The sequence below is a fragment of the Aethalodelphis obliquidens genome, unplaced genomic scaffold (assembly GCF_003676395.1).
Source record: "Aethalodelphis obliquidens isolate GAN/ISIS:26980383/991018 unplaced genomic scaffold, ASM367639v1 scaffold11, whole genome shotgun sequence".
NCBI classification, from domain to species: domain Eukaryota; kingdom Metazoa; phylum Chordata; class Mammalia; order Artiodactyla; family Delphinidae; genus Aethalodelphis; species Aethalodelphis obliquidens.
The window spans coordinates 4,859,613-4,885,108 of record NW_020837955.1 but is presented as its reverse complement, the minus strand read 5'-3'; the positions used below and the strand labels follow the sequence as shown (position 1 = coordinate 4,885,108).

General features: G+C 32.6%; 1 protein-coding gene across 16 annotated transcripts in view; it reads right to left on the bottom strand.

Moving 5' to 3' along the window:
- Nucleotides 1–25,496, bottom strand: part of PCDH15 (protocadherin related 15) — a 718,778-nt gene that overhangs the window by 109,211 nt on the left and 584,071 nt on the right. For all 16 annotated transcript variants that reach the window (XM_027111903.1, XM_027111902.1, XM_027111901.1 and 13 more), the window contains 2 exons: nucleotides 21,393–21,533; nucleotides 19,575–19,687 (listed from right to left, as the gene is read on the bottom strand). In XM_027111903.1, the coding sequence (XP_026967704.1) occupies nucleotides 19,575–19,687; nucleotides 21,393–21,533 (254 nt within the window). The remainder of the gene's footprint in view (nucleotides 1–19,574; nucleotides 19,688–21,392; nucleotides 21,534–25,496) is intronic.

Genomic DNA, 25,496 nt, shown 5'->3' with positions numbered 1-25,496 from the left:
ACAACTTAAGTGTGATATAAGAAAACATATGTTAGTCATATTCTGTGATGATTTTCATATACTGGATTTCTTTTTGTGGAAATAGAAGCTGTTTAAATTGTTTACTCACCTATCTTGTTACTATGTGAGATAAGAGCTAAATTTTATACTTTCCATAATTATTTCATAATGAACTCTTGATCCTTATAAAGTATAGAAATATAAAGTCTGCAGCTAATATGCCTTCAGCTTTAACATTATAAAAATGCCATCTTTCATTTTAAACTTTAAAAATAAAATATTTTATGCATATTTTTGTACAATCAGGATGAAAATGATTAACACTGGAAAAAGCAACTGACATAGTTTAAGAAGGAATTCAAATCCTACGCCCACCACTAAAAACATTTAAACTTCTTTTTGTTAGTAAATGTTTAAAACAGATTTACTTCTAGACAAAATATCTCATTAACCTTTGTCTTAATTGTTCCAACATACTTCTTTCTACCAGAATCAAAACATACTATAAAAATGCAATTTTCTGGGCTTCCCTGGTGGTGCAGTGGTTGAGAGTCTGCCTGCCGATGCAGGGGACACGGGTTCGTGCCCCGGTCTGGGAAGATGCCACATGCTGCTGAGTGGCTGGGCCCGTGAGCCATGGCCGCTGAGCCTGCGCGTCTGGAGCCTGTGCTCCACAACGAGAGAGGCCACAACAGTGAGAGGCCCGCAAACCACAAAAAAAAAAAAAAAGCAATTTTCTCCTGGCTAGATTTAAATCAACCTTTATGATAATGAGCATTAGATTACAAAATTTCAATTCTTTTCTATTTTATTGCCAGGGAAGGTCCATTTTATTTTTGTTTTATGCCCTGGAAAGTACAAGTTACATGATGGGGCAAATTACATATTCCCTTTGGAGTCACATATAACTTGAATATAAGATGAAGGAGTTGGTTTAAATCAGGATCCATAAAATCAGATGTTAGAGAGGATAAAAAGATAAGAAAGTTAAATAAAATGGGTTGGGAATAAATTAATGGGGAAAGGGGTGGAAAGGAATTGGACACTACATACTCTATTTAATAAGGATAATCAGCATGCAATAATGCAAGTCCAGAGTGATTTTAAAATGGAAAAAGGAAATTCAAATTTTTATGTAAATTCTATGAACTTTTACATTTTGGTATCCAACGAAATTTATTTTTTAAAGCATCACGTGACTTGGTTTGATCTGTGGGCTGACAATTTATGATTTTTAGAGTAAACTATTTGTAAAGTATTTTCCAATTCTACCATTCTGAGTCTGATATAATGTGATTTATCATTCCCCTTCTTCCTGTAGAATACAATCAAAATCTATTGATTAATTTCAGAAGCAAAGAATTATAGTCAAATAAATGATTCCTCATAAGCCACATTTTTTTGCCACTTTTTTTAAACAATTTTTTTTCTCTTGCTATCAATTCACATAATTGTAGTTGCACTTCATCCATTTTATAATAAACAATGTATCATTAACCCTCTTCCAATTTAACTTTTTAATAACTAATTCAAAACTAATAGTTGTTTGGAATCTGAAATTCAAGAATTCTACTTTTTAAAGCCAGATTTACTGCCAATATAATTGAGAAAAAGCCCTCTTACAATAAAAGACACTTGAAAGAGCTAGGGCTCACTAGTGAAAATATATAGACTTACTGATGAAGCTTAAGAGTCAAAAGACCTACTGGATTCCCTTTCCCCAGAAAAGGGTTGCGAAGAGGATGCTAAAGAAAATGGTATATTTTAAACAGACATGGACTTTGGAGCCTTGGAGTGACTTTTACAAGTGGTTTTACATCTTTAAAATGCCTTAAGGAAGGACCTTCACTAAAGGTTCTTTCACAAAGCTTGATCTGAATTGGGTTTAATACCTACATGTCCTGACATATTCCAGATGGCAGCACTGGCTACTACTTATCCCTCAAAGGCAGCACTTTGGTCATAGTTTACATGAGGTTTCATTCTTTATGTTCTACGGGTTTGGACAGAGGTATAATGTCATATATCCACCATTACATACAGTGTCATACAGAATATCGTTTCAGTGATGGAAAATCTCCTGTTCCTCATTTATTTGTCCCCCTACCCCCACCCAAATACCTGGCAACCACTGATCTTTTTATTGTCTGTATACTTTTGCCTTTTCCAGAAGGTCATATAGTTGGGATCATATAGTATGTAGTCTTTGGGGCCTGACTTCTTTCCTTAGCAATATGTACTTAAGCCACCCCCCATGTCTTTTTGTGGTTTGATATGTTTTATTGCTGAATCATAAATGTACTACAAATAGGTGCACTTTAGTAAGAAGAAAGTTGATCAAAATAACTCCAAATCCGTTGTTTAGAAATACATTTTTGCAAATAAAGTAACTGTGACCTAGAAAAGTTAACTGCTACAGAATTTATATGCAAAACACATATACCATAATTTTCTTATGAATGTATAAACTAATTCATAGATATCTGTTTAACATTTAAAATTGATTTTTTGGAAAATATAGATTACAATAAATCTCTCAATTAAATATTTTAATGTATCTGAGTCATCTGAATAATGACAATACTAAAATAACGGAAGGTGTGGTTTCCAAAGGTTAGCCCCAGTTTTACAGTATAAATATAAAATGAAAGAATTATTCTACAATTTAAAATTTACTTTTATCATTGGTTTTAAGAAGTAGCAGTAAAAGTAAATGTTATATGTGCTGCATAAAGCTCCTAATTTTTAAATGCTGTGCAGTTTAGGATATAAAAGTATTTGTAAATAAGTGCTATAAAATTTCACTGGGATTCAATCTGGCTGTATTGCTTTCTTTCTACTGAGAGACAAATTAATTTATTTTGACATGTCTGAATTCAATATATTTGCGAATCAGTGCCAATTTAGGAACTGATTTTATATCTACTATGAGGGAGTTTAATGAAAATGGGAAGGAAAAAAAACACCCACTGGAACTCCTGCTATTTGTAACCTTGGAGTAATTGCATCAGGGTGATCTAATTTGACATATTTAACTGAGAAAAACAGTCTAAAAAAGACATGAAGCAGGAGAGAGACGCCAGCTTTCCTACAGTTCTTAGGATGGATTGTAGATAAGAAAATGAATGAAAGACCAATGGTTAGACACTGTTTTTTTACATCTTTTCTGAAGTGAACTTACTATTGTTAAGAGTTTTGCTTCTATTCAGATCCATGAAGTGACCCTGTCTGGAAGACAAGAAAACTGAGGTCCTGAGTAGTAAGCACTTTCTCAAGTTCAGAAAACTACTTGAAAGCTAAATCTGCAATCTGGTTGTTTGACAGATTGACTGATTTACTGTTTGAATTAATAGAGTTTAATCTTTCTTAGTCATTGGCTCTAAAACTTTAAACTGTAAAAATTAGCTGAATAACTTATTAAAGTTTCAGACTTTTGCATCATGCTTAAAGATTCCCATTTAGTAGGTCCATACAGTCAGATCCAGGACTATCATTTATAAAAGGTCCCCAGGTGATTCAGATAGGAGTGGTTTGAAATCATGTCTTTGGGGAATAATGGACTTTCTCCCTGCTGCCTTCCTGTCTTTTGCTTCCCTCACTCTAGTCACCAACCTTTAGTGCTTACTTCTACAGCAGTGAATGTCCTTTCACAGACTAGAATTAAGCTAAGAACACTCTCCTCAGATTCTAATAGCTCTGAGTTTGAATTATGGCTCTCATATTTACTAGCTATGTGACCTTGGGAAAATTCTTAGTTTCCCTGATCTTATTTCTTTATTTGTAAAATGGGGACATTAACTAGATCAGAAGATTGCTGAGTTCACTAAAGGATATAATGCATACAAAAAGTTTTCCTTACACCTAGCATGTGGTAGGTACTCCATAAATTATAGCCATCGTTAATATATCACTTTATAAGCTACGCTTCTGGAAGTTTAGCTTAAATATTATAATGATGTGTAGCTTTGTCTCATAGACAGTAGACACAATAAAAATAAAACTGGAATACTTATTAATATCTATCTTGGCTAATATTATAGACTATGTTTTATGCACTCTGATTTTCCCTTTTCAGTTCTCAATCACATCAATTTTATATCTGAAATGGGGATAATATTTTTCTTTTTACTGTCTTTACAGCTTTAAATTCATAGACTTTTTGGGGTTTCATTCAAAAACAACTACTGTGGGGTGGGATTGGTATAGGCTGACTCTGAGACTTAAACAACAACAAAATCACTTAAAATGTAATGATTTTATGCATAGACGTTTACCCATTCATTCAATAAATATTTACTGAACATATACCATGTGCCTGACATCCACTAGGCAATAAAGACACAAAGACAGGATAGAGGAAGTGAATTCTGCAGTCATGGAGTTTATAGCTTCACAAGCAAACCAGATAGTTGTGTAAAAAGTTACAGTAAAATATAGTAAATACATTAATACCAGATATCTGGTTAAAAGTTCAGTAGTAAACATGGCATGCACTATTTATATTTTATATTTCCCAAATACCAACAAAGTATCTGTAAGTGGAATCAGTGGGCTGCATGGTCTGATGAATGACTAGACCAGGCATATTCATTTCTGGCTAATTGATTTACTTACTAAAAATAGGCTGTGATGTAGGTCTTTATATACTTAGTAACAACCTCTGAGAAAACAGTTTTGTATTTTGGCTTATTTATCAGCTCAGTGTTTTGTGACCACCTAGAGGGGTGGGATAGGGAGGGTGGGAGGGGGACGCAAGAGGGAGGGAGATATGGGGATATATGTATACATATAACTGATTCACTTTGTTATACAGCAGCAACTAACACAACCATGTAAAGCAATTATACCTCAATAAAGACGTTAAAAAAAAAAGAGTGTTTCTTTTCTCCTTTATAGATGAATCTGTACATTTGGACTTTTTGAAGGGCATGACAGTAAACTTCTGAAACAGGCTCTCTAATGTTTTTATTTGTTGTTTTCTATTGATTCCACTAGACTCTATGCCATTAGGTAAGAAACTATTTCTTACCTAATGAATCACCATAGAATCTTGAAATATATTAGTGTAGTCATACACATAACATCAAAAAAGAAAAATAGATACTCTGGTAGAGCATTTAATATTTCAATTCAATTCTACTTTTAACAGTTGAATGAATGTACTACCGCAAAAATAGCATAATAAAAATAGACGTTCAAATTCTGGTAGAATTTCTAAGAAAGAAAGAGATAAATCATTTTTCATTAAGTGTTATTCATACCCTAGAAAGACAATAAACATTTACAATCATGCCATCTAGGTAGGAGGATATATATCTTAAGATGGATTAAGTATTCAATACCTTAAGACAGATAAATTCAACATTATTTTAGGAAGTGGGGGTATTTCATTTTCATTTAAGTTTTTGCTAAAGAAGTTGTAATTAATATATTAATTCTAGATTTAGTTTTTATTATGATATATATTTTACATATATATGTAAACATGTGAAGTATTACTCAGTCATAAAAAAGAAGGGGATCCTGCCATTTGTGACAACATGGATGGACCCTGAGGGTATCATGCTAAGTGGAATAAATCAGAAAAAGACAAATACTGTATGATCTCACTTATATGTGGAAACTAAAAAAAAAAAAAAAAAAAAAAAACCCACAAAAAAAAGGGGACAGATTGGGGGCTGCCAGAAGTGGGGGGGGGGGGGGGGGGGGGGGAGGGGGGGGGTGAGGGAACTGGGTGAAGGTGGTCAAAAGGTACAAGCTTCCAGTTATAAGACAAGTAAGTTCTGGGAATGAAGGTACAGCATGGCAACTACAGTGAAAAATACTATATTGTATATTTGAAAGTTGCTAAAAGAGTAGATCTTAAAAGTCTTCAACATAAGAAAAAAAATTGTAACTATATGAGGTGATGTTAACTAAACTTATTGTAGTAGTTATTTTGTAATACATGCATATATCAAGTTATTATGTTGTGCACTTTAAATGAATACAATAGTGCATGTCAATTATATGTCAATAAAACTGGAAAGGGGCTTCCCTGGTGGCACAGTGGTTGAGAGTCCGCTTGCCAATGCAGGGGACGTGGGTTCGTGCCCCGGTCCGGAAACACCCAACATGCCGCGAAGCGGCTGGGCCTGTGAGCCATGGCTGCTGAGCCTGCGCGTCCGGAGCCTGTGCTCCGCAACGGGAGAGGCCACAACAGTGAGAGGCTTGCATACAGCAAAAAAAAAAAAAAACTGGAAAAAAATTTATAGCTAGATATCCCCTACCCAGTTCTTTTATCCATATAGCATCCCTAGTTATTAAACTTTGAAAAGCCTGAGAGGTTGTTTTAACAAACAAGAGGTTGTTTAATAAACAAATGTGTATCAACATTTCCCTTTAAATATGGTAATTTATTATTTAGAATCCATTAGATAAAGATTTTAAATGTCCATTTACCAAAAACAGATTCATTATGCTTACTATGTCTGACTGGCAATTTGATTTTTCCCTCTTTTTTTCTATAATACCTACTTGATACACTGAGAAATGAAAATAAAGAAATAAAATATTCATGTAAAACCCCTTAATCCTGGAATAATTTTTTAGTTTGAGATGTAAATGTTATAAAATTAGAAATAATGTGTGACATTTTGAATACATTTTTAAAAATGCTACTGTTTTTATATCATCATTCAAAATGTGGCATTTACCTCATTAAATATTTGCATAAAATATTTTATTCTTCTAATCTAACTGTTCTTCCACTTTTTGCTGAGGAAGATAGGAGAATACTGGCATGGTGTGATGGATTAAAATTAGAGATAATTCCTTCAGTGTCCTCAAATTTCTCCTTGAAAATGAACAATGCCTTTAATATGGCTCATAAATATCCTCAAAATCTGACTCTACTTATGTCTCCCTTCTCATCACCAACTACTCTCTCCCAGAGATTTCTGTGGTCTATACTAGGCTTTGAATTCTTAGAACATTTTACAATTCTCCTCTCTCTGGGTCGTTATATATGCTGCTCTCTCTTCCTAGCACAATCTTCCCCTGACAAGTTCTTTAGGGCACTTCTTTAGGTTTCCACTTTAATATTGCTTTGTCTAGGAGATTTTCTTTTAGGTCTCATCCATTTTCCTTTGCCAACATCCTACTCTAGGCCAGCTGTCATTGTTCTTTGCTTCAAGTACTATAGTTTTTTTTGACCAGTCCATGTTCATCCATTTTGACTACTTTCCTGTCTGACTTCCACAGAGTGGTCAGTCATCTTTTTAAAGTTCACATGTACTTACATCACTATCGATCTGAGCTTTCTTAGCCCACTACATGCTTACCATATTTCAATGGCTTCCCAGTGCTCAAAGAATAAAACTCAAATCTTTAATATGCCCCAAATTTCTGCCTCATCTTACAGTAGTTTACGTTCATTCTCTCTTCCTCAACCTTTCTTTAAATCTTGGAATGTGTCTTCTCCTTTCCAATTTAGGATTTGTATGCAATCCATTTCCTTCCAATTCCTGAGTCCATGACATTCCTTCACCTACAAGTCTATAATTACTACTTATTGACATCTCAACTCCTGTTTTTTTCAAATTTGCTTTAATATCCCCCACTGCTGCTGTTGTGTGCTTTGTTATAAGTGCTCATAAAGCACTTTTTTTCTGTTCTTTTCTTTTCCTTTCCTTTCTTCGATATCACATAAGTTTGTAATTATAATCTGTTTCTTGTGATCATTTGATTAATTTCTATCTACTACATATATTATAAGATCTCTGAGGGTAGGAACCATGTGTATTTTGTTCAGTGTTATTATTTCTAGTGCAGTTATGTATTCAATAAATATTCATTGACAGGATGAGGAAAGGAACTAATGCCACTTGAATATAGCAGCCATTTTATCTCATTTGCAAACATTTTCAATGTTTCTCTTCTCTTATGAATTAAACACTTTAGAGAGACCATGTGTTCCCTATTAACTGCTCTATTTTATACTCTGCACATAGCATTATGCCTATATATATATATTTTTTAATTAATTAATTAATTTATTTTTGGCTGTGTTGGGTCTTCGTTGCGGCGAGCGGGGGCTACTCTTCATTGCGGTGTGCAGGCTTCTCTTTGCAGTGGCTTCTCTTGTTGCAGAGCACGGGCTCTAGGCACACGGGCTCAGTAGTTGCAGCACACGGGCTCAGTAGTTGCAGCATGAAGGCTCAGTAGCTGTGACTCACGGGCTTAGCTGCTCTGCGGCATGTGGGATCGTCCTGGACCAGGGCTCAAACCCATGTCCCCTGCACTGGCAGGCAGATTCTTAACCACTGTGCCACCAGGGAAGCCCTGTGCCTATATTTTTTTAAATTGTTAAATAAATTAGTGGACAAAGATGCTGGATGAATTAGTAAAATTTAAGGAAAAATAACTTTAATTTTCCTGTTTCATCTTTTTCATCCTACCCTGAACTGAAATTCACTGCTCACAGAACATTCTGAGAACTCTGGTAAAAAGACAAGTAAAATATAGCATCAGTGAGATAGAAATACGCTTCACAAACAATTCTGTAAGGGGCCCTGTTCATCCTGGACATCAGGAACTTGACTCTAAAGTGTGGGAATATTCCTCTACATGACTATCATTGAAGGAGCTATTTTGTTTATGAAGATGATTAGAAGATGATATAAAGAATAACAATCCACATTTGGTAATTAGAACCATATAGCTTTAACCTTCACATATATATTCAAGGCATTATTATTTAAACTAACATTCAAATTTCATAGAAATTCATTCCCCACCTTGCAACTAGAGTGATATTTCCCTAGAATATTTTAAAATCAAAAACTGCTGAAGATCTCTTAACCAATGAGAGTAGAGAAATTAACTTGTGACATTTTGTTTTGCTTAGTATCTACTTTTTCTTCCTCATATCTTTATTTACTTTTAGGCAATTCTTTATTCCCACTTCTCTTGTTTTGAAAATATGGTAAATGTGTGCTATTCTTCCAAACACAGAAACAGAGGCTTTTCATCTCATCACATGGGGGCAGCCAGAAGTCAGGCAATTAGGATTGCTTCTTTCCTTCCTCTGTATAAACTCCTTGAAAACAAAAACTACATTTAAAAAAAATCTTTGCATGACCAACACCTGGCATAAGCCTATTAAATAAGAATATCACAACTACTTTCTTAAGCATGTTTTCTGTACCTAGCACTTTACAAAGTCCTTTCTCTTATATATAAAGTAAGTATCAGATCCCTAGGGAAGTTGGCCTCAGAGAGCTTAGGTAACTTGCCCAAATTCAAGCAACAGCTGATAAAAGGTGCAGCAAGGATTTAAACCTTAGGACACTATTAAGTTATTTTTCCTCAAAAAAAAAGTTTACATTAACTATTAACAAAATAAAATTAATGTACTATATGTTGTACTTGAACCAAAATTTCTCATAGAGAGAATGCAATGAAAGAACAAAATCTATAATAACTCTTTGTATGGAAAAATTTGTTTTAAATTCTAAACAGTGGATTTAAAATGAACTGTTAGAACTTGAGTCCTTTGTTGTTGGAAGACTTGCTTCACTCGGCTCTGTGAGCAAATGTCCAAAACTATACATAACCTTGAACATGTGAAGGAGAAATTAAATTCCATGTGGATTCAGAGAAAGCCTATGAAAGCTGAAATGAAGGATTGTCAGAGTCACTCTTTCAATAGTGAAAGAGGCAAAATCTATTATCTTTGAGGTAATATTTTAGTAGTGCCAAAAAAAGACAGGAAAGGTTATCTTCAAGTAAAGTCAGATCTTACATTGAACAATAAATCTAAATTAAAATAGAAAACAACTTTAGCAATCAAGTGATGCTCTCTGCATGTAGGTTTATTTTATACTTCTAGTTTTCACATAGCTTTCTTTTTCTTTTTCATTCTTCGAAAGCAAGACCAATAATTCCTCCTAAACTACTGTACTTATTGATTAAAAATCTTTTCTCAAAATTCCTGAATCCAAACTTGTATGGTTTAAATAAAAATAATGGCAATGTTCCTCAACATTAGGTAATTTTAATTCTCTTGAATAATGAAATGTTAACTAGAACTGCTCACTCATCATTTCCTTGGCCATTGTGATAACATTGTTTCCATTTTTCATAGTATATAAAAATGGATTTCTGGATTTTAAATTATGCTTTTTCTCTGTTTTTGTATATCAGGAGGTAGACCGTTTATCTTTTAGAGTTCTTTATAAAGTCTACTCTATTTTTATTCTTCAGTATAAAACCATTTGAGAAATTTATTTTGAATATAAAGTGTACAAAATTTTTGCATTGTCATTTGTTACAAGATTAATGCACATTAGTCAGCAAAGTATCAAATTTTTACTTTAACAGGAAAACTGACAAGATTATTTTCTTCATTCAAGTATATTTGAATTTTTTAAAAAGTCAAAATATATATATGTATGTTATTCTTATTTTGGATTTGATATATTAAATTTGAGTAATACTAGAAATTGAAAATGACTTACGATATCTAAGAGAAAAATAACAACTTGTTCCAGAGGTTAATAAAAATACCTTACGAATATTTGCCCCTTCTCTTTTCTATATATACAAATATAAATTTTGAGTTTCTATGTTTATGGGAATTACATATTAAAATACATGAATCCTTAAAAATTAATATAAATGTAGCATTAAATCATGCAAAGTTTAATAATCAATGTTGATACACTTCCATTTTAAATAAATACCAAGGTATCCTATATTGGTAACATATCTGTTCAGAAAATTTGTAAATAATTATCTTTGGTAAAATTTTTGATCAATTGTATAAGATACTGCATTTCCCACTCAAAATCAATATTCACATTTAGACTCTATGGTCTGTTCCAGACACATTGACCTTTCCATGGTATTTACCTCTAAAACTCATGACTAGTGAATCCCAGTGTGTTTAAGTCTTAGTCCATCACCTTGAGATGAAGGCCAAATGTCATGCTTCTTCTGAATGATAACTCACTTGACCTACAGGAGTCAATCTATTCTCAAGTAATATTATGTGTTTGAACTACTATTGGGATTTTGATATTTCTGTCTGGATTAAATGAAAGATATATAAAATGTATTTTCTGACTATGAGAGTGTAACTATGTTCCAGAAGATCGAAGTAGATAATTGACTGAAAACCTCTTATTCGATATGAAGACATGAGGCAGCAATGAGAGTGTGCCTCTCAGATCTCCAACTATAGGAAGTATGCTTGACCAAGGTTCCAGTTGCTGTGCTCTGAAGTATATTTCTGTGTTTATATGAAGGTCATGTTCCTAGGGACTGCTTTCAGATAGTGATTAAGAAAAGTGGAGATGCTAAGGTAGGTCCCTTCCTGGGAAACACAGGATATGTCTCTGACATCGGACTATGGTTTGACTCCCCAATCATCATGCAGAAACTTACTGAAATGACACATTAGTCACTCAAATGACACAGTAGGCTAGGATGTTTACATATGAGCTTCTCTCCCTGTTCTTCACTTGGGGTCAGAATGCATGTGCTTTAAAGTTCTCCTAGCCTTACCCTGCTTTCTCCTCATTTCTCTCCCATAGGTATTTCCCCTAATAAAATACTTGCTTGCTAAATCTCATCTTGATGTCTAATTATCAGAGGATGAACATGAACTAATACAGTACCTTAGGGGATTAAATTCAAAAGGAGTATTAGTATTTTGAAAGATATAAATTAAATACAAAATATTCAACATTTAGAAAAAAATTTCTAGGAAAATAAAGATGAAAAACTTTAAAAGATATTAATATAGAATTGTAATATATATTAAAATAAGTATTAATATATATTGATATATTAAAATAAGTATTAATATATATTGATATATTAAAATGAAGATGAATAAATTGAATAGACTTAATATGTATTAATTTATGTGGAGACAAAAAAGAAAGCCTTGATTGTGATAGTTAACCATTATTAAATATTATAACAATGTAGAAGAGTTTGCCATATGGATGTATTAAACCAGTATGAGAAACTGGAATTAATATTCTTTCAATTCAGCAACTTCATGGCTTTATCTATCACTTTATCTGTTCCATATTAATGGCAGATATTACCAGGTATGCAGATTTCTCTTTCCCAATAAGCACAACCCTTATCAAGATACCTGCTCATTATTAATAGGAGAGTATTATTTGTCACACCTGTCTTAAGTAAGAAGTTTAGCTCAGTTTCAATTAAAGGGTAGCAAAATATGTCACCCCACCCCCAAAATAAGCTGCTTTGGTATATGGATTATTTTGAGCAGTAGGTACTTAGAAAACAGCAAATGCAGGGAGAGGCTTTCTCTGAGTTCCCTTATCTACCTAAAGACAAATCCTCCAAAAGGAACTTAGTCATCATGGATTCTCTTTCCAGGAGTTTCATTGACCAGTAAAGACTGACTCTTTTCACAGGAGAGGAGACTAGAAGTGGATAGCACAGCCAGGCAAACTTTCTCCCAAACTATCATACTTTCCATCTATTCCAGGGACCAATTCATCTTTCTTAAAATTATTATTTACTCTCTTCCAAGAGGCCTACATCCTTCCTCCCCATTTCCCATTAAGATGGTATTTAATCCTGTATTCTGAAGCCACCTATTTGTGTTACTCATCACCCTGTGTATCTCTCATGTATACATGAGAGATACATGTTAATAAACTTGTTTGTCTTTCTCTTATTAATCTGTCTTTTATGACAGGGATCTCAGTTAATAAATCTGAAGGGTACAAGAAAAGTTATTTTTCCTCCCCTACATTTACACTACTTGAAATGAGTAAATGCTAAAACTGATGAAGGCTCAGAGAAAAATGCATATAAAATAATTTAGAAGAGTAAATGTACCAATAATAACCTAAGCATGAGGAATGATTTCCCAATATTCACAGCTATCCAAAGATTGAAGGGGTGAGTTTCTCACAACTGTAAGGTTTTTAAAAGAGCGTAGTCAACTTTGTGGCAAGGACATTGGAGAAATCACGTATTAAGTTATTAGGCTGAATAAATGGTCTTTATGGTCTGTTTCATCCATTACATGACTTTGAGAACAGAATTTTATGAGTAAGATTACCTATTTTTCTCTACTTCCAATGAAAATCAAATTGTGAAAAATGGTTTAAATTAAGATATAAGATTGAGTATGGATAGAGAGAAACTTCTTAATTGCCTGAATGGTAATAACTCAAAATTTATGATTATTTGTATAAGGTAGGGTCTAATACTTGGACTTATTCATCGCAAAAAAAAGAAGTGAAGCCAGCTGGAGATGATTTTTAAGAAGGAAGTGTTGCTTTGACAACCAAAGATAAAGAAATGTCATTAATTCTTTAAGAAATTATTTCAAGGAAAGGGAGGAGAGGGAGAATAAAGAGGGATGATTTGGGGCATGCAGACTCTAAGACACTTAAATTATTGATATGTCTATCTTTGTGAAAAAGAGAAACTGAAAGAATCAAATAAAACAAGAATGATGCAGGAAAATGGAAATTTGTTACACTTTTGGAAATTCTGATTGTATGCATGCTTCCACACAACATGATTGCTTAGTTACAATTATAAAAATAAATATACAGTCTGAACAGTTACATACTTTTCAAAAGTTTTAAGAAGAACTCAGTGTTTTCTGGAAAAAGTAGATGTTCATCTAATGACAAATAGATGATGTCTTGATCCTCCATTTAACCTAATTCAATGACTCAAAGAAAGATTGGTTTGAAGAGGTCACGAAATTAACAGAATGAGTCTGTTTTAAGTATTACAACTGCTTGAGGGACCAAAGAGAATCTAGTGCATACTTAAGAATAACTGTAAATCTGGCCATTATAAAAGTAAACATATATCAGTATGGGGCAAATTGCATTCTCATTTTTAGATTCCTCCCACCCTTAAAAAATATTTGAAGTCAGACCATCCAGAAACAACTTCAGTTCACAGGATTTGAGGAAAGACAAAATCAAAATTTTTTCCAACACATAAAAATTATCTCCATATTATAAATTATAAACAAGAAAATAATGTGAGAAATTTCTCTTCTAATTTTGATAAGTTAAATTATTTCAATAATATAGTGTGGTCTATAAAATCCTTGAATAATTTTGAAGAATCTTCCTTATTTTTTTTTCAAAGAACCATTAGCAGAAAGTAAGGAAGTTTTAAATTAAGAATAGGAAACAGAGGCATAACATAAGTATGTGAAAGAAGGGTTTGACTTTTTGTTATATTTCCACTTTTACATTAATCAGCTAACCTACTAAGTATATGTCATCAAAAATAAAGCTACCATATGATACTACAATCCCACTCCTAGGCATATATCCAGAGAAAACCATAATTCAAAAAGATACAGGCATCCCAATGTTCATTGCAGCACTATTTACAATAGCCAAGATATGGAAGCAACCTAAGTGTCCATCAACAGATGAATGGATAAAGAAGATGTGGTATACGTATATACAATGGAATATTTCTCAGCCATAAAAAAAGAATGAAATAATGCCATTTGCAGCAAAATGGAGGGACCTAGAGATTATCATATTAAGTGAAGTAAGCCAGACAGAGAAAGACAAATATCCTATGATATTACTTATATGTGAAATCTAAAAATAATGATACAAATGAACTTATATACAGAGCAGAAACAGACCCACAGACATAGAAAATAAACTTATGGTTACCAAAGAGGAAAAGGGTGGGGAGGGATAAATTAGGAGTTTGGGATTAACATATATACACTACTATATGTAAAATAGATAGCCAAAAAGGATCTACAGAATACCACAGGGACTATACTCAATATTTTGTAATAACCCATAAAGGAAAAGAATCTGAAAAAGAATGTATACATATACATTTACATATATACACATATATACATATATATTATATAACTGAATCACTTTGCTGTACACCTGAAACTAACACAATTAAAATCAACTATACTTCAATAAAAAAATAAAAAAAAAAATAGCTTAAAAACAAACAAAAAATTTAGCTGTCAATCTAGTAGGTTTTTCCTTTAGTAAATATTAAACTGTTTACTATGATGTTTATGAATTTCTTATTGCTATTTTTACTTCTATAATTTTAGAAAACATAATTGTTCTACTCCAGCAACCAAGTTATTACCAGTAGTTCAACATGTAAATGTTTTTAATTCCATAAAAAGAATAATGAATTTTGTTTCCCTGTCTAGGTACAACCAGTACATTGGAAAAAGTTTCATCAAATAGTAAATGCCATCTCTCAAGTTTTTTTGATGATCTCCACAAAGCTAGTCTACAGCTCATGACTCTCATTTACACTCTGCCATAATGGTTTCTTTTTCATTTTCTTTTTGCTTTACTTTAGTGATGAAGACAATTACACTTAGGAAAATGAAGAAAGTAGTTAATTGTAACCAAATAGTAAAGCAACAATAGTAACTTATAATTTAACTTTAGCTTGAAGTCCAGTAAGGTTTGGCTTGGAATATATAATATTAATACTTGATAAGCTTAAATAATTTAGAATAATTTAAAACACCCAAAAATGTTCATATGAGATTTGCTTTGAATTTAAAAGAAGTATTCTTTTACAATTTTAAGAAGAATGTAATCTATTTCACCAATACATATTTAAAAATAAAAATGTTTCTATACTATTACATCATTGGTTCATGTACCCAACATTATATATTCTTAATAGAAACTAAGCGATTTTAAAATGACTTACTGCAATTAAAGTCTATAATTTGTCTAAAATTACATGTTAAATGTGCTAGTTCTCCACAAACACCATTTCCCCTTCTTCCTCAATAATAGAAGTGGAACTAGGACATAGCCGCCTAGCCAGGAGAAGTATTTCTCCACTCTTTTGTGGCTATGTATAAACATTTGCATGGATTTTCAAGATGGGATGTGAGCTGATGTGAAGTTTGCAACTCCTACCTCCCTTGATTTAGGAAATCCCTAGTTGTGGATTTCTGCCCCTGCTCCCTTTCTATGGACTGAGATGGCAACAGTTGGTATTATTTTGAAACAGAATGTTACAGATGGAAGACCATAACTTGGCCTGGGTGCCTGAATGACCACATGGAGAAACTGTAAGAAGAAGAGCTACTGCCAGCCTAAAACACTCACTTCAGACTCTCACATGAGCCAAAAACACACGCATTTTTATCACTGAAATTTAGGGGATTCTTTTTACAGCAGCCCAATCTTCCCTAACTAATCTTATTATCCTGAGGTTTAAAGATTTCATGACTGACCATTCTAAAAATAACTGGGCAAGGGGAGGGAGGTCAGGTTCAAAATTCTAAAACAAATGAGTATTTTACCTTTAGGATCTCTCTTTAATACTTAGTTATTTGTTGAAAACTAATTTTTTCCTAAGGAATTCAAAAGTCAATATTGGAATGAAGACATTCCTAAGATGTAAAAACCAAATATACCTCAACTTGCAATGCTAGCTATCTTGCATTATTGCTTTCTATTTGTAAACTATAAGCATCCTCCTCCCCACACCGTACAAAGATCGGAAATCTTGCATTATCATTTTGTGAGTCCCTGAAATTTGATCACGTGAAGTTGAAGTTTTTCCACCAGGAGCAATTCTATAGTGGAGATAAAATTTTATCTCTAGCTTCTTAGGATTTTTAGGTTGAGCCCAAGTATTAAGCTAACATAAAACAGATTAACAAGAGAAAGCATACACATTCATATAAGTTTCATGTGGCATGGGAGTCCTCATAAAGAAATGAAGACTGAAAGAAATGGGGAAACCTACATACATTTATATTAGGATGAACAAAGAGAGGCAATAGTGGAAACGTAACTAAACTATGTGATGAGGCTAAAGGAAGACATAAATTATTTTATCAAGGTCTGTTTGTATAGAATTATCTTGAGTTTCACTCCCCGTTAAAGAATGTTTCTTTAACGGGGAGTGAAACATCTACTGTTTTTTTAAGTTCTTTCAGCTCAAAATAAACCTATGCCAAAGTGACATATCTTCGGGTGGCATATTCTGCCATTCTTTAATTCCAACACAAGTCATCATCCTGAAAATCAAGCATTAATAAGATTGTTTAGCGTCTCTGGAAGTTTTATGCATTCAGCTGAGGCAGTAAATGAATTTGAAAGAAAAGTAAGAGAGGGAAGGGGACATATGAGGTTAACAACCTTTCTCCCTTCCTCACTTTCTTCCTTCTTTCTTCTCCTTCTCTTCCTCCTCCTCCTCTTACTTCTTGTTTCTCTCTCTCTTTCTTTTACAGAGGGAAACTGTTGCCTTTCACAGCAATTTGAAACACTGCAGGCATTTTGACAAAGATACTGGTTGAACATATAAAAAGAAAATACCAAACATGAACAAAAATATTCTTCACAAATACTGTTTTTAAAATGACAAACTGGGGCTTCCCTGGTGGCGCAGTGGTTGAGAGTCCGCCTGCCGATGCAGTGGACACAGGTTCGTGGCCCGGTCCGGGAATATCCCACATGCCGCGGAGCGGCTGGGCCCGTGAGCCATGGCCGCTGAGCCTGCACATCTGGAGCCTGTGCTCCGCAACGGGAGAGGCCACAACAGTGAGAGGCCTGCGTACCGCAAAAAAAAAAAAAAAAAAAAAAAAAAAATCCAGCAAACTGTATGTCCCACAGCAAAGAATTGGAGTCCACAGATTATCAAGTCAACACAAAAGGAAAGAAAATAGGTAATGGACATAAGGAAGACAATGACCTTTAACACAGACTGACCAAGAATTCTTATTGTTTTAAATATATTTTACATCTCAATGGTTTACATATGTGTTGTATAGCATTTTCTTATAATGATATTGCATAATTTAATTTAGTCCTTGAATATTGTCAAGATAGCTTTTTATGAAAGGTGAAATCTTCTTGGTTTAATGTGGTAGATGTTGCCAGATGCATCAGCTAGTTCTTCCCTCAGTATCTTAGTCACTGCTTCAGCTTAAAATTCTTAGGTTGTTCTTTGAAATTATGAGAAGAATAAAATCCAAACTGTAGAATATGATAAAATGTTCTATTATATGAAATCTTCATTTTTCTTGAGCCTCAATTAATATAATTGTTTAACTTCCAATTTTCTTTAGATAGATGGAAGTAAAATATTCTGTTATTCAATACATTCTCCCATATCCCTTATTTATACTTCTGTATATTCTGATTCTTTGGCATGGAGCATTCTTCCACATTTTTGTGGAGTGGCTCAACTCTATTTTTCCTTCAAGAAACAGCTAAAACTTTGCTGATCATGTTCAGACACAGGTAACTGTGTCTCCAACATGCTTCCTCAGTACTCTGAGCTTCTATTATTGTGTTTTTATAGTGTATTATATTTTTCACATAGTTCTTTGTTTCCTACCCATGGCTGTGAGCCTCTGGAGTGTAATGACTGGCTGCCTTTTAATGCTATGTCCAGAACAAGTAAATAGTAAAATACAGTATATAGTGAGCCTCCTTCAAATATTTGTGAGAAAACTATCTCCAAAGGGTTCTAACATACTAATAAAAGTACATAATGTTTTAACTTAATTGAGATTAAAAACTCATGAAAGAAAATTCTACTATATTTGCAGAAGAGCATTATAAAACATTCTTTCATTTATATCCAATAATGAAGCAACCATGAACATATAGTGATTTTAGTTTCATTATTTTTTCAGTAAATTCTTCACTTTCTAACATACACACACACACTATGGACTCAACTGTGTTCCCTAAAATTCATATTTTGAGGCCCTAACCCTCAATGGGATGGTATTTGGAGATAGGACCCTTGGGAGGTAATTAGGTTTACATGAGGTCATAAAAGTGGAGCTCTTATCTTGGGATTAATGCCTTTATAAGAAAAGATACCAGAGAGATTGCTTTCTTTCACTTTCGTTTGTGTCAGGTTATAGCGAGAAGGCAGCAGTCTGCAAGTCAGGAAGAGACCTCTCACCAGAACCCGACCATGCTGAAAGCCTGATCTTGGACTTCCAGCCTCCAGAGCTGTGAGAAAATAAATGTCTGTTGTTTAAACCACCTAGTCCTTGAATTTTGTTATGACAGCCTAACCTAAGATGGTATATATACTATCTTTACAGCTATAATATATATTATACACATAAACATAAACTCTCTCTCTTTCTCTCTCTGTCACTCATTATATAGGAAATATCATTTCAGATACACCTCAAAATTAAATGACATAATGTGTCTGGCAGTAACAAGAAACTAAATGTCTACTTTGTACCATTGAGATCATTAATCAGTTGCAATTTAAACCCCCAAACACAATGTTGTATTTTTCAAACCTAGCTTTAAGTATTTTTAAAGGATCCATTATTCATCAAAGGATTACTAAAACTGATATTTTACACTAAATTGTCATTTTAACCATATTAACTTTTAAAATAAATATAATGTTATGTTAATTTAAAAAAGCTTAAACTAGAATTAGAAGCCTGCTTCACTGGAAAATTCATATCACATCAATTTTGAGAGACCAAAAGAAAAAAAAAAACAACAAAATAAAAACCTTCATATGTTACAAAACCTGATAGGAATCAATACCTGTATTCCTCTTGTGTGAAGCGTGGGATTTCTCCAGGATGTAAGACAAGAATTTTCACAGTGGCACTGCTGGACATCACAGGCTCACCATCATCAAAAGCAACAACCACCAACTTAAAAAGTAAAAAAATATTCAAATTAAAGATGATTTAAAAGAAGAAAATAAAAGCATCATTTTTCTATGAATGTTTTTAATTATTGGACTGCCTGTTTCCAAAAGGGGGAGCAGTGATCATTTCCTCATTGCCTACCAGGTAGCAGAGACTGTGCTAGGATATTCATAACAATCCCACCAGGTAGATATTATTATTTCCATTTGCCAGGTGAGGAAACTCAAAGAAGTTCAGTTAATAACTCTATGATAAAAAAAAAAAACTACCGGTAAAACAGGTATATGATACTACATCTCTCCAATTATAAACTCTTTTCTCTTTCACAATCCCACCGGTGCCTACAGTAAAAACATGAAACTTTATAACTGCCAACACCTATTTCAAAAGCATTAAATTCAGTCACATGGATAGGAAAAGCTAATTAGCTTGCTTATAAAAAGAAATTAATTTTTCCAGTGAATTAATTGTCTGCAAGATTATAGGGCAGAAATACTTCACTCTGGAGGATAAAATTGGAAATCTTTATAGTTTAACACACTTTGATATACACTCTCTTAAAAACAATTAAATTATATAAAATGAAGTTCATACTGTAGAATAGAAAATGTTCAAATGATGCAAGCTAAAGAAAAGCTTTAGTCTTAAGATGTAATCTCTATATATTATTAGTAAAATAGCTTTTATAATTGATCATTTTCTTTGATAACCTCTATTATGTCAAGAAGAATTCTAATGTTTATTTTAAGAAATGTTAAGTTTCAAAACTATGTGTTTCTCTAGATTGTATATAATTTTGGAAGCTGCAGGTGACTAATCTAAACTAATTCAATCTAGATCACGTAACCACAACCAAGGGTCATCCTGAGAGCCACAATCTGCCTTTCGGTTAATACTTTACAAACAGAACAAGTATTTCAAATGGAGATGAAATTAAGTGAGACAGAGTGCTCACTGATATTCACAAGGTTAACTGATGACGGTATTTCCCCAATGTACGGTCAAAGGCTTTATTCCCAGGGACAAAATTTTTTCTAAGTAATTATAGAAAATGGAAACAGTCAAACATTTAATAAAATGGATTATTTATGATAATAGTGAAGGGTAGTATTATTTCAAATTTTCTAAAAGTATAACATATCAAGAGTACATAAACTTGAACCAGCAATTGCCTCTAGGTACTTACTTTGAGAAAAAAAGATAGCAAGTGGCAAATAATATCTGCACAAGGAGTTTCACGACAGCAAAGGTGGTTATAACAAAAATTGGAAATGACTAATTATCCAACAACAGGATATTGGACAAAAAACACCATAATAGTATATTATACAATAGAACATCACACAACCATTTAAATAATAGCATTAATAGTATTTAAATTTTAAAGAGAAGTATGAATAATACAATCATACAATCATGCTATTTTAAAATATATATTTGTATACTTTTATTTGCAGGGAATGTTATCATAAGGATAGAGATTAAAATGGTAAATTTTAATCTCCAAAATGTGAAATATCAAGTGTTTTTTTTTTCCTTTTACTTAACTGTATTTTCTAAGTGTCTATGCAGTAAAAAATGCATTGTTTTGTAATTTTAAAATACTAAAAAGGAGAAAAATGGGAAGATGTATGGTTATTTGTTAAACCAAACTCTCAATCAAAAGTTAAACATCAAATAGACACCAAAGAGAAAACACTGCACTGACCTTAAAAATTGTTGTAGGTTCTTCATTAAGATTAACTCGAGTTATTACTAATCCAGAATCTTCTTCTACATCAAAAATACTGGCAGGATAAGGAAAATGGACATCATCTACTCTATATCTCACACGACTTGCAGGTAATCCCTAAAATAAAATTATATATTATTTCACAAAATGAAAACAAAGGGTAATGATAATATAAAATTGATTTGTAAAATAAAGTCTTTTAAAAATGAAAAATCATATTTTAACTTTTCATACTTTCAGGTTTAAAATGTAGCAGAATCTTTATTTCTTTAGAATAACAATCTGAATCAGTGAAGTGTCTTTACTACATGTTATTTAAAATCATTTATGTGAAAGAATAAATCAGTGGTTTCCTCGGGTGTCTTCCCTTCCACATTTCTTTAATTATATGAATCTCAGCTTCTTCCTTGAACATGGTGTTTAATATTTTATATTCTGAGACCATTATAAGTTACTTTCTTTATTATACTTATTTGAACTCTGTGATACTCAGAGAAAATAAAGTGTGGAGGATTGAGGTAAAGTGGAGGAGTGGGTATGGAAGTAAAGGAAACATTATTTACCATCTGTTCTGTGCTGTTTACCAGGATAGGTTTTTATAAATTCTCACAACAATCCTTTAGGATAATATTACTACTAATGTTGATAGTAATAACAGTAAAATAATGATAGTTAACATTTGTTGAAAGCTTATTATGTGTGAGAACCATAATAAAAATGATACATATTTAGTCTACCACACATTTTTCAGTTAATGAACTTGAAGCTTATAGGGAGTTTAAAAATGTTGAAATGTCCCAGACATACACCAAGGTAAGTGGGAATAGCAAGCAAAAAATTCATTTTTCAAGAAAAATTAACACTTGATAATTTTGAAAAAGACTATAATGAGAACAGTCAAAATTTACTGAACATCCTCACTTATATTAGGGGTAAGATTGGTTTTATTTTTAATTATACAAGGTGACACTTGGGTGGGCACTCTAATCTTTTTAAGTGCTTAAGGTCTGTAAATCTCTTAAGTCAGTCCTAGAAGTACAATAAAATAAACACCTCAGACTCAGAGTTAGTATGTGGTTGAGTTTGATCTCAAACCCTAACAGACACTATATTATACCACAAAACTCTTTAGAGAAGAACAACTCTATTTGACATTATTCTGATGTGAGAGAAGCAGGATATTACCCCCATGTTACACCCATAGCCTGAACTGGTTAATTATGCTTTGGGGAAGGATGGTTCTGAGAACATTGTTCTCTGTATTGTTGAGTTTCTTCATGACTGTCCTTAAAAGGAATGTGTTGCTCTGTGTTTGTTCCTGAGTCACATTTGGCCTATAGGACAAATATGTTAGCCTTCAGGACTTGTGTAATTCCCTAATGATTATCTGTAAGTCCAGTCCTTTCATTCATGACACCTCAGTTTATCACTACCTCCTTGAATACTTTATGTAACTCTTTTCACTCTTTTGCCTTTCCTTCTTCCTATCTGGAGGCTCCGGGTCAGACTGCTTGTTCCCAATCTTCTTGGAGTTTCCCAAGGCTCTGTCACAGGCAATTTTGTCTTCTCTACCTCTGCTCAAGTTCCATGCCTTTAAATACCTCTTATTTGTTCATAAATCCTAAATTTAAATTTTTGGCTCTTTTGTCACTAGAGCAAAACTACAGCAAAAACCATTTCAAGAACAAATTTTCAGTTTCTGCTGGCATCAATACCCATTCAGTCTGTAGTACAGTATTAAAATTTTTATGACTATCATGAATCAGTTACCAAGAAACTTAAAGAAACTTAGAATATGTCAGTTACACTTAGCATGTTGTCTTTAATAATGCCAAGGTATTAATGATACATTTGGAATTATACCTTTAACTGATAAAAGAGAAAAATGTTTTAGTGTTGCGGAGTGTTATCTTGTAGATGCCTATAACACTTTGCTATCCAGAACATCCTATAATCTTCCTGGAGGATTGTTACAGATAAGATTGTATGTATAAGAACATGTACATTATATTTAGCTATATCAGTAAGCTTTTCATTCTGATTTCTTATTCTACAGATTGCTAGCACATAAAAAAAGTGGCCCTGAGATGACATTGTTAGCCCGCAAAAGACATTTTAATTGTTTCTTCCATCACCCTTGTTATCAAGGCACCACATTTTATTTCATATAACACGATACAACTAAATACCTAGATTTAGATATTCTTTTGAATATATTCAAAAGTTTTTTCCTTTCTTTCCCTCCCACCTTCCCTCTCTTCTCCCACCCTCCTCCTCTTCCTCCCTCTATTTTCCCCTTCCTCTCCCTCCTCCTCCCTGTTTCCTTCCCTCCCTTCCTAATTTTCTTTCCAAAGTCTTTAAAAAGATAGTCTTGCTTTTACAGTTAAATAATTAAGCTATGTAATAGGTGAAGGTAACTGGCTTTGGGAAACAGCTTCAATTAACTTGCCTAACATTGTCTCTGGGACATTTACAATATGAATCAGGTCAAATGCATGGTTTTTATAAATTCATAAAAATTAAAATTATTATGGCTTTAATCTGGAAAATAATGTGCAATCCAGATGTATGACACAACTTAAAAAATAATCATCATAAGCTTTATCTCTTAAAATTATTTATCATTAGTATTTATTAAACATTATTTAATATCTGATCATGTTAAAAATTTAATAGATATGATCACAGTATTATACTGTACAAAATTCATTCATTATATTTTAAAAACTAGTCCACTGAGCTTATAAATTATACATTTTGATAATTATGAGATGACATATAAATATTCAAATTACCATTTAGATAATAAAAATTTATGAAATATTTGGTCTTTTATTTTAAATTGTACTAGCAATAGAGTGATCTTTCTTTACTCTTACATATTTCCAATAAGCTGATATTTCTTCCAGTTGAATACATTAGCTAATCATATTTATTTTTTAAAGTAAACTAATCTATAAAAACATACTTAAAATTGAGATGAAATATTTAATCATTACTTTCTACTTCAACTTATGATAATATAGTATATAGATTATATTGTACCTTTACCTATATGTATTTATAAGTGTATTAAGAGGGACATTTTGGACCATCAATAGTGAAAAAAGAGCTATATTTTTACAAAAACAAAGTCAGTCTTTAAAATTTTTATTACTATGGCAATAGACTCCTTTTCTATAGCATTTCCAAATTATCACAAAATCAATCTAATAGCAACACTAAAAGTAGTTTACAAAAATTGCTTTCTTAAAGTTCATACTAAACTAAAAGTAGGCTGTGGTTTAATTTATAAATGATGAGCAAATGACTCCTTGGTGCTGCACTCTGATCAACAAAATTTATTTGTCTTTATTTAGGACCAAAGAAATCTTGGGAGGTCATTAGTTAGCTTCCTATCTTCAGACACTAAAGGCTCTTCCTTTCTGAAACACTTGCTAAAACCAAACCTCATTTTTTCCTCGGCAGTGATGGAACATAGTGTTTTCTTTTTTTCAGGGGAATAAAATTCTTCGTAGTTTTGAAGACCAATGTTTTACCCCTGAGCCTCACTTTATTAAGATAGATATTTCTAATTGTTTTTGTATCATCCTAGGCATTCTTTTCTTGCTTTTATATCTTTTCTCCATGCCCTTTTAACCTACCATAGTTGTTTAGGAAATGTACTCAAACTGTGGATTCAAGAGAATAAAACAAATTACCTGATTGTTTTAGGTCACCATCAAGGAAAAAAATACTTTGATATCCACCTAGTGGAATCCATTTAATTTTATTCCTTAGTTCAATGGTTAAATCACATCTCTTTCTTAGTACAGATATTTTAATCTCATGTGGTAAAATGTATTTTGCCACTTCAGGACATGTAAAATTTCACAAGGAGACTATAAAATGGACTTTGATCCAACACAATTTATGACACATTAGTAGGTAATCCCATAATACATGTAATATCACATAAAAAAAGACTATTTAAGCTATTTTGGAATTTTGCTCTATTTACCTAGACACTATGAAGAGGCATTAACAAAGGCAAGAAATGAAGATAGAATTAACCAAGACATAAATATTAATTTAATAGTA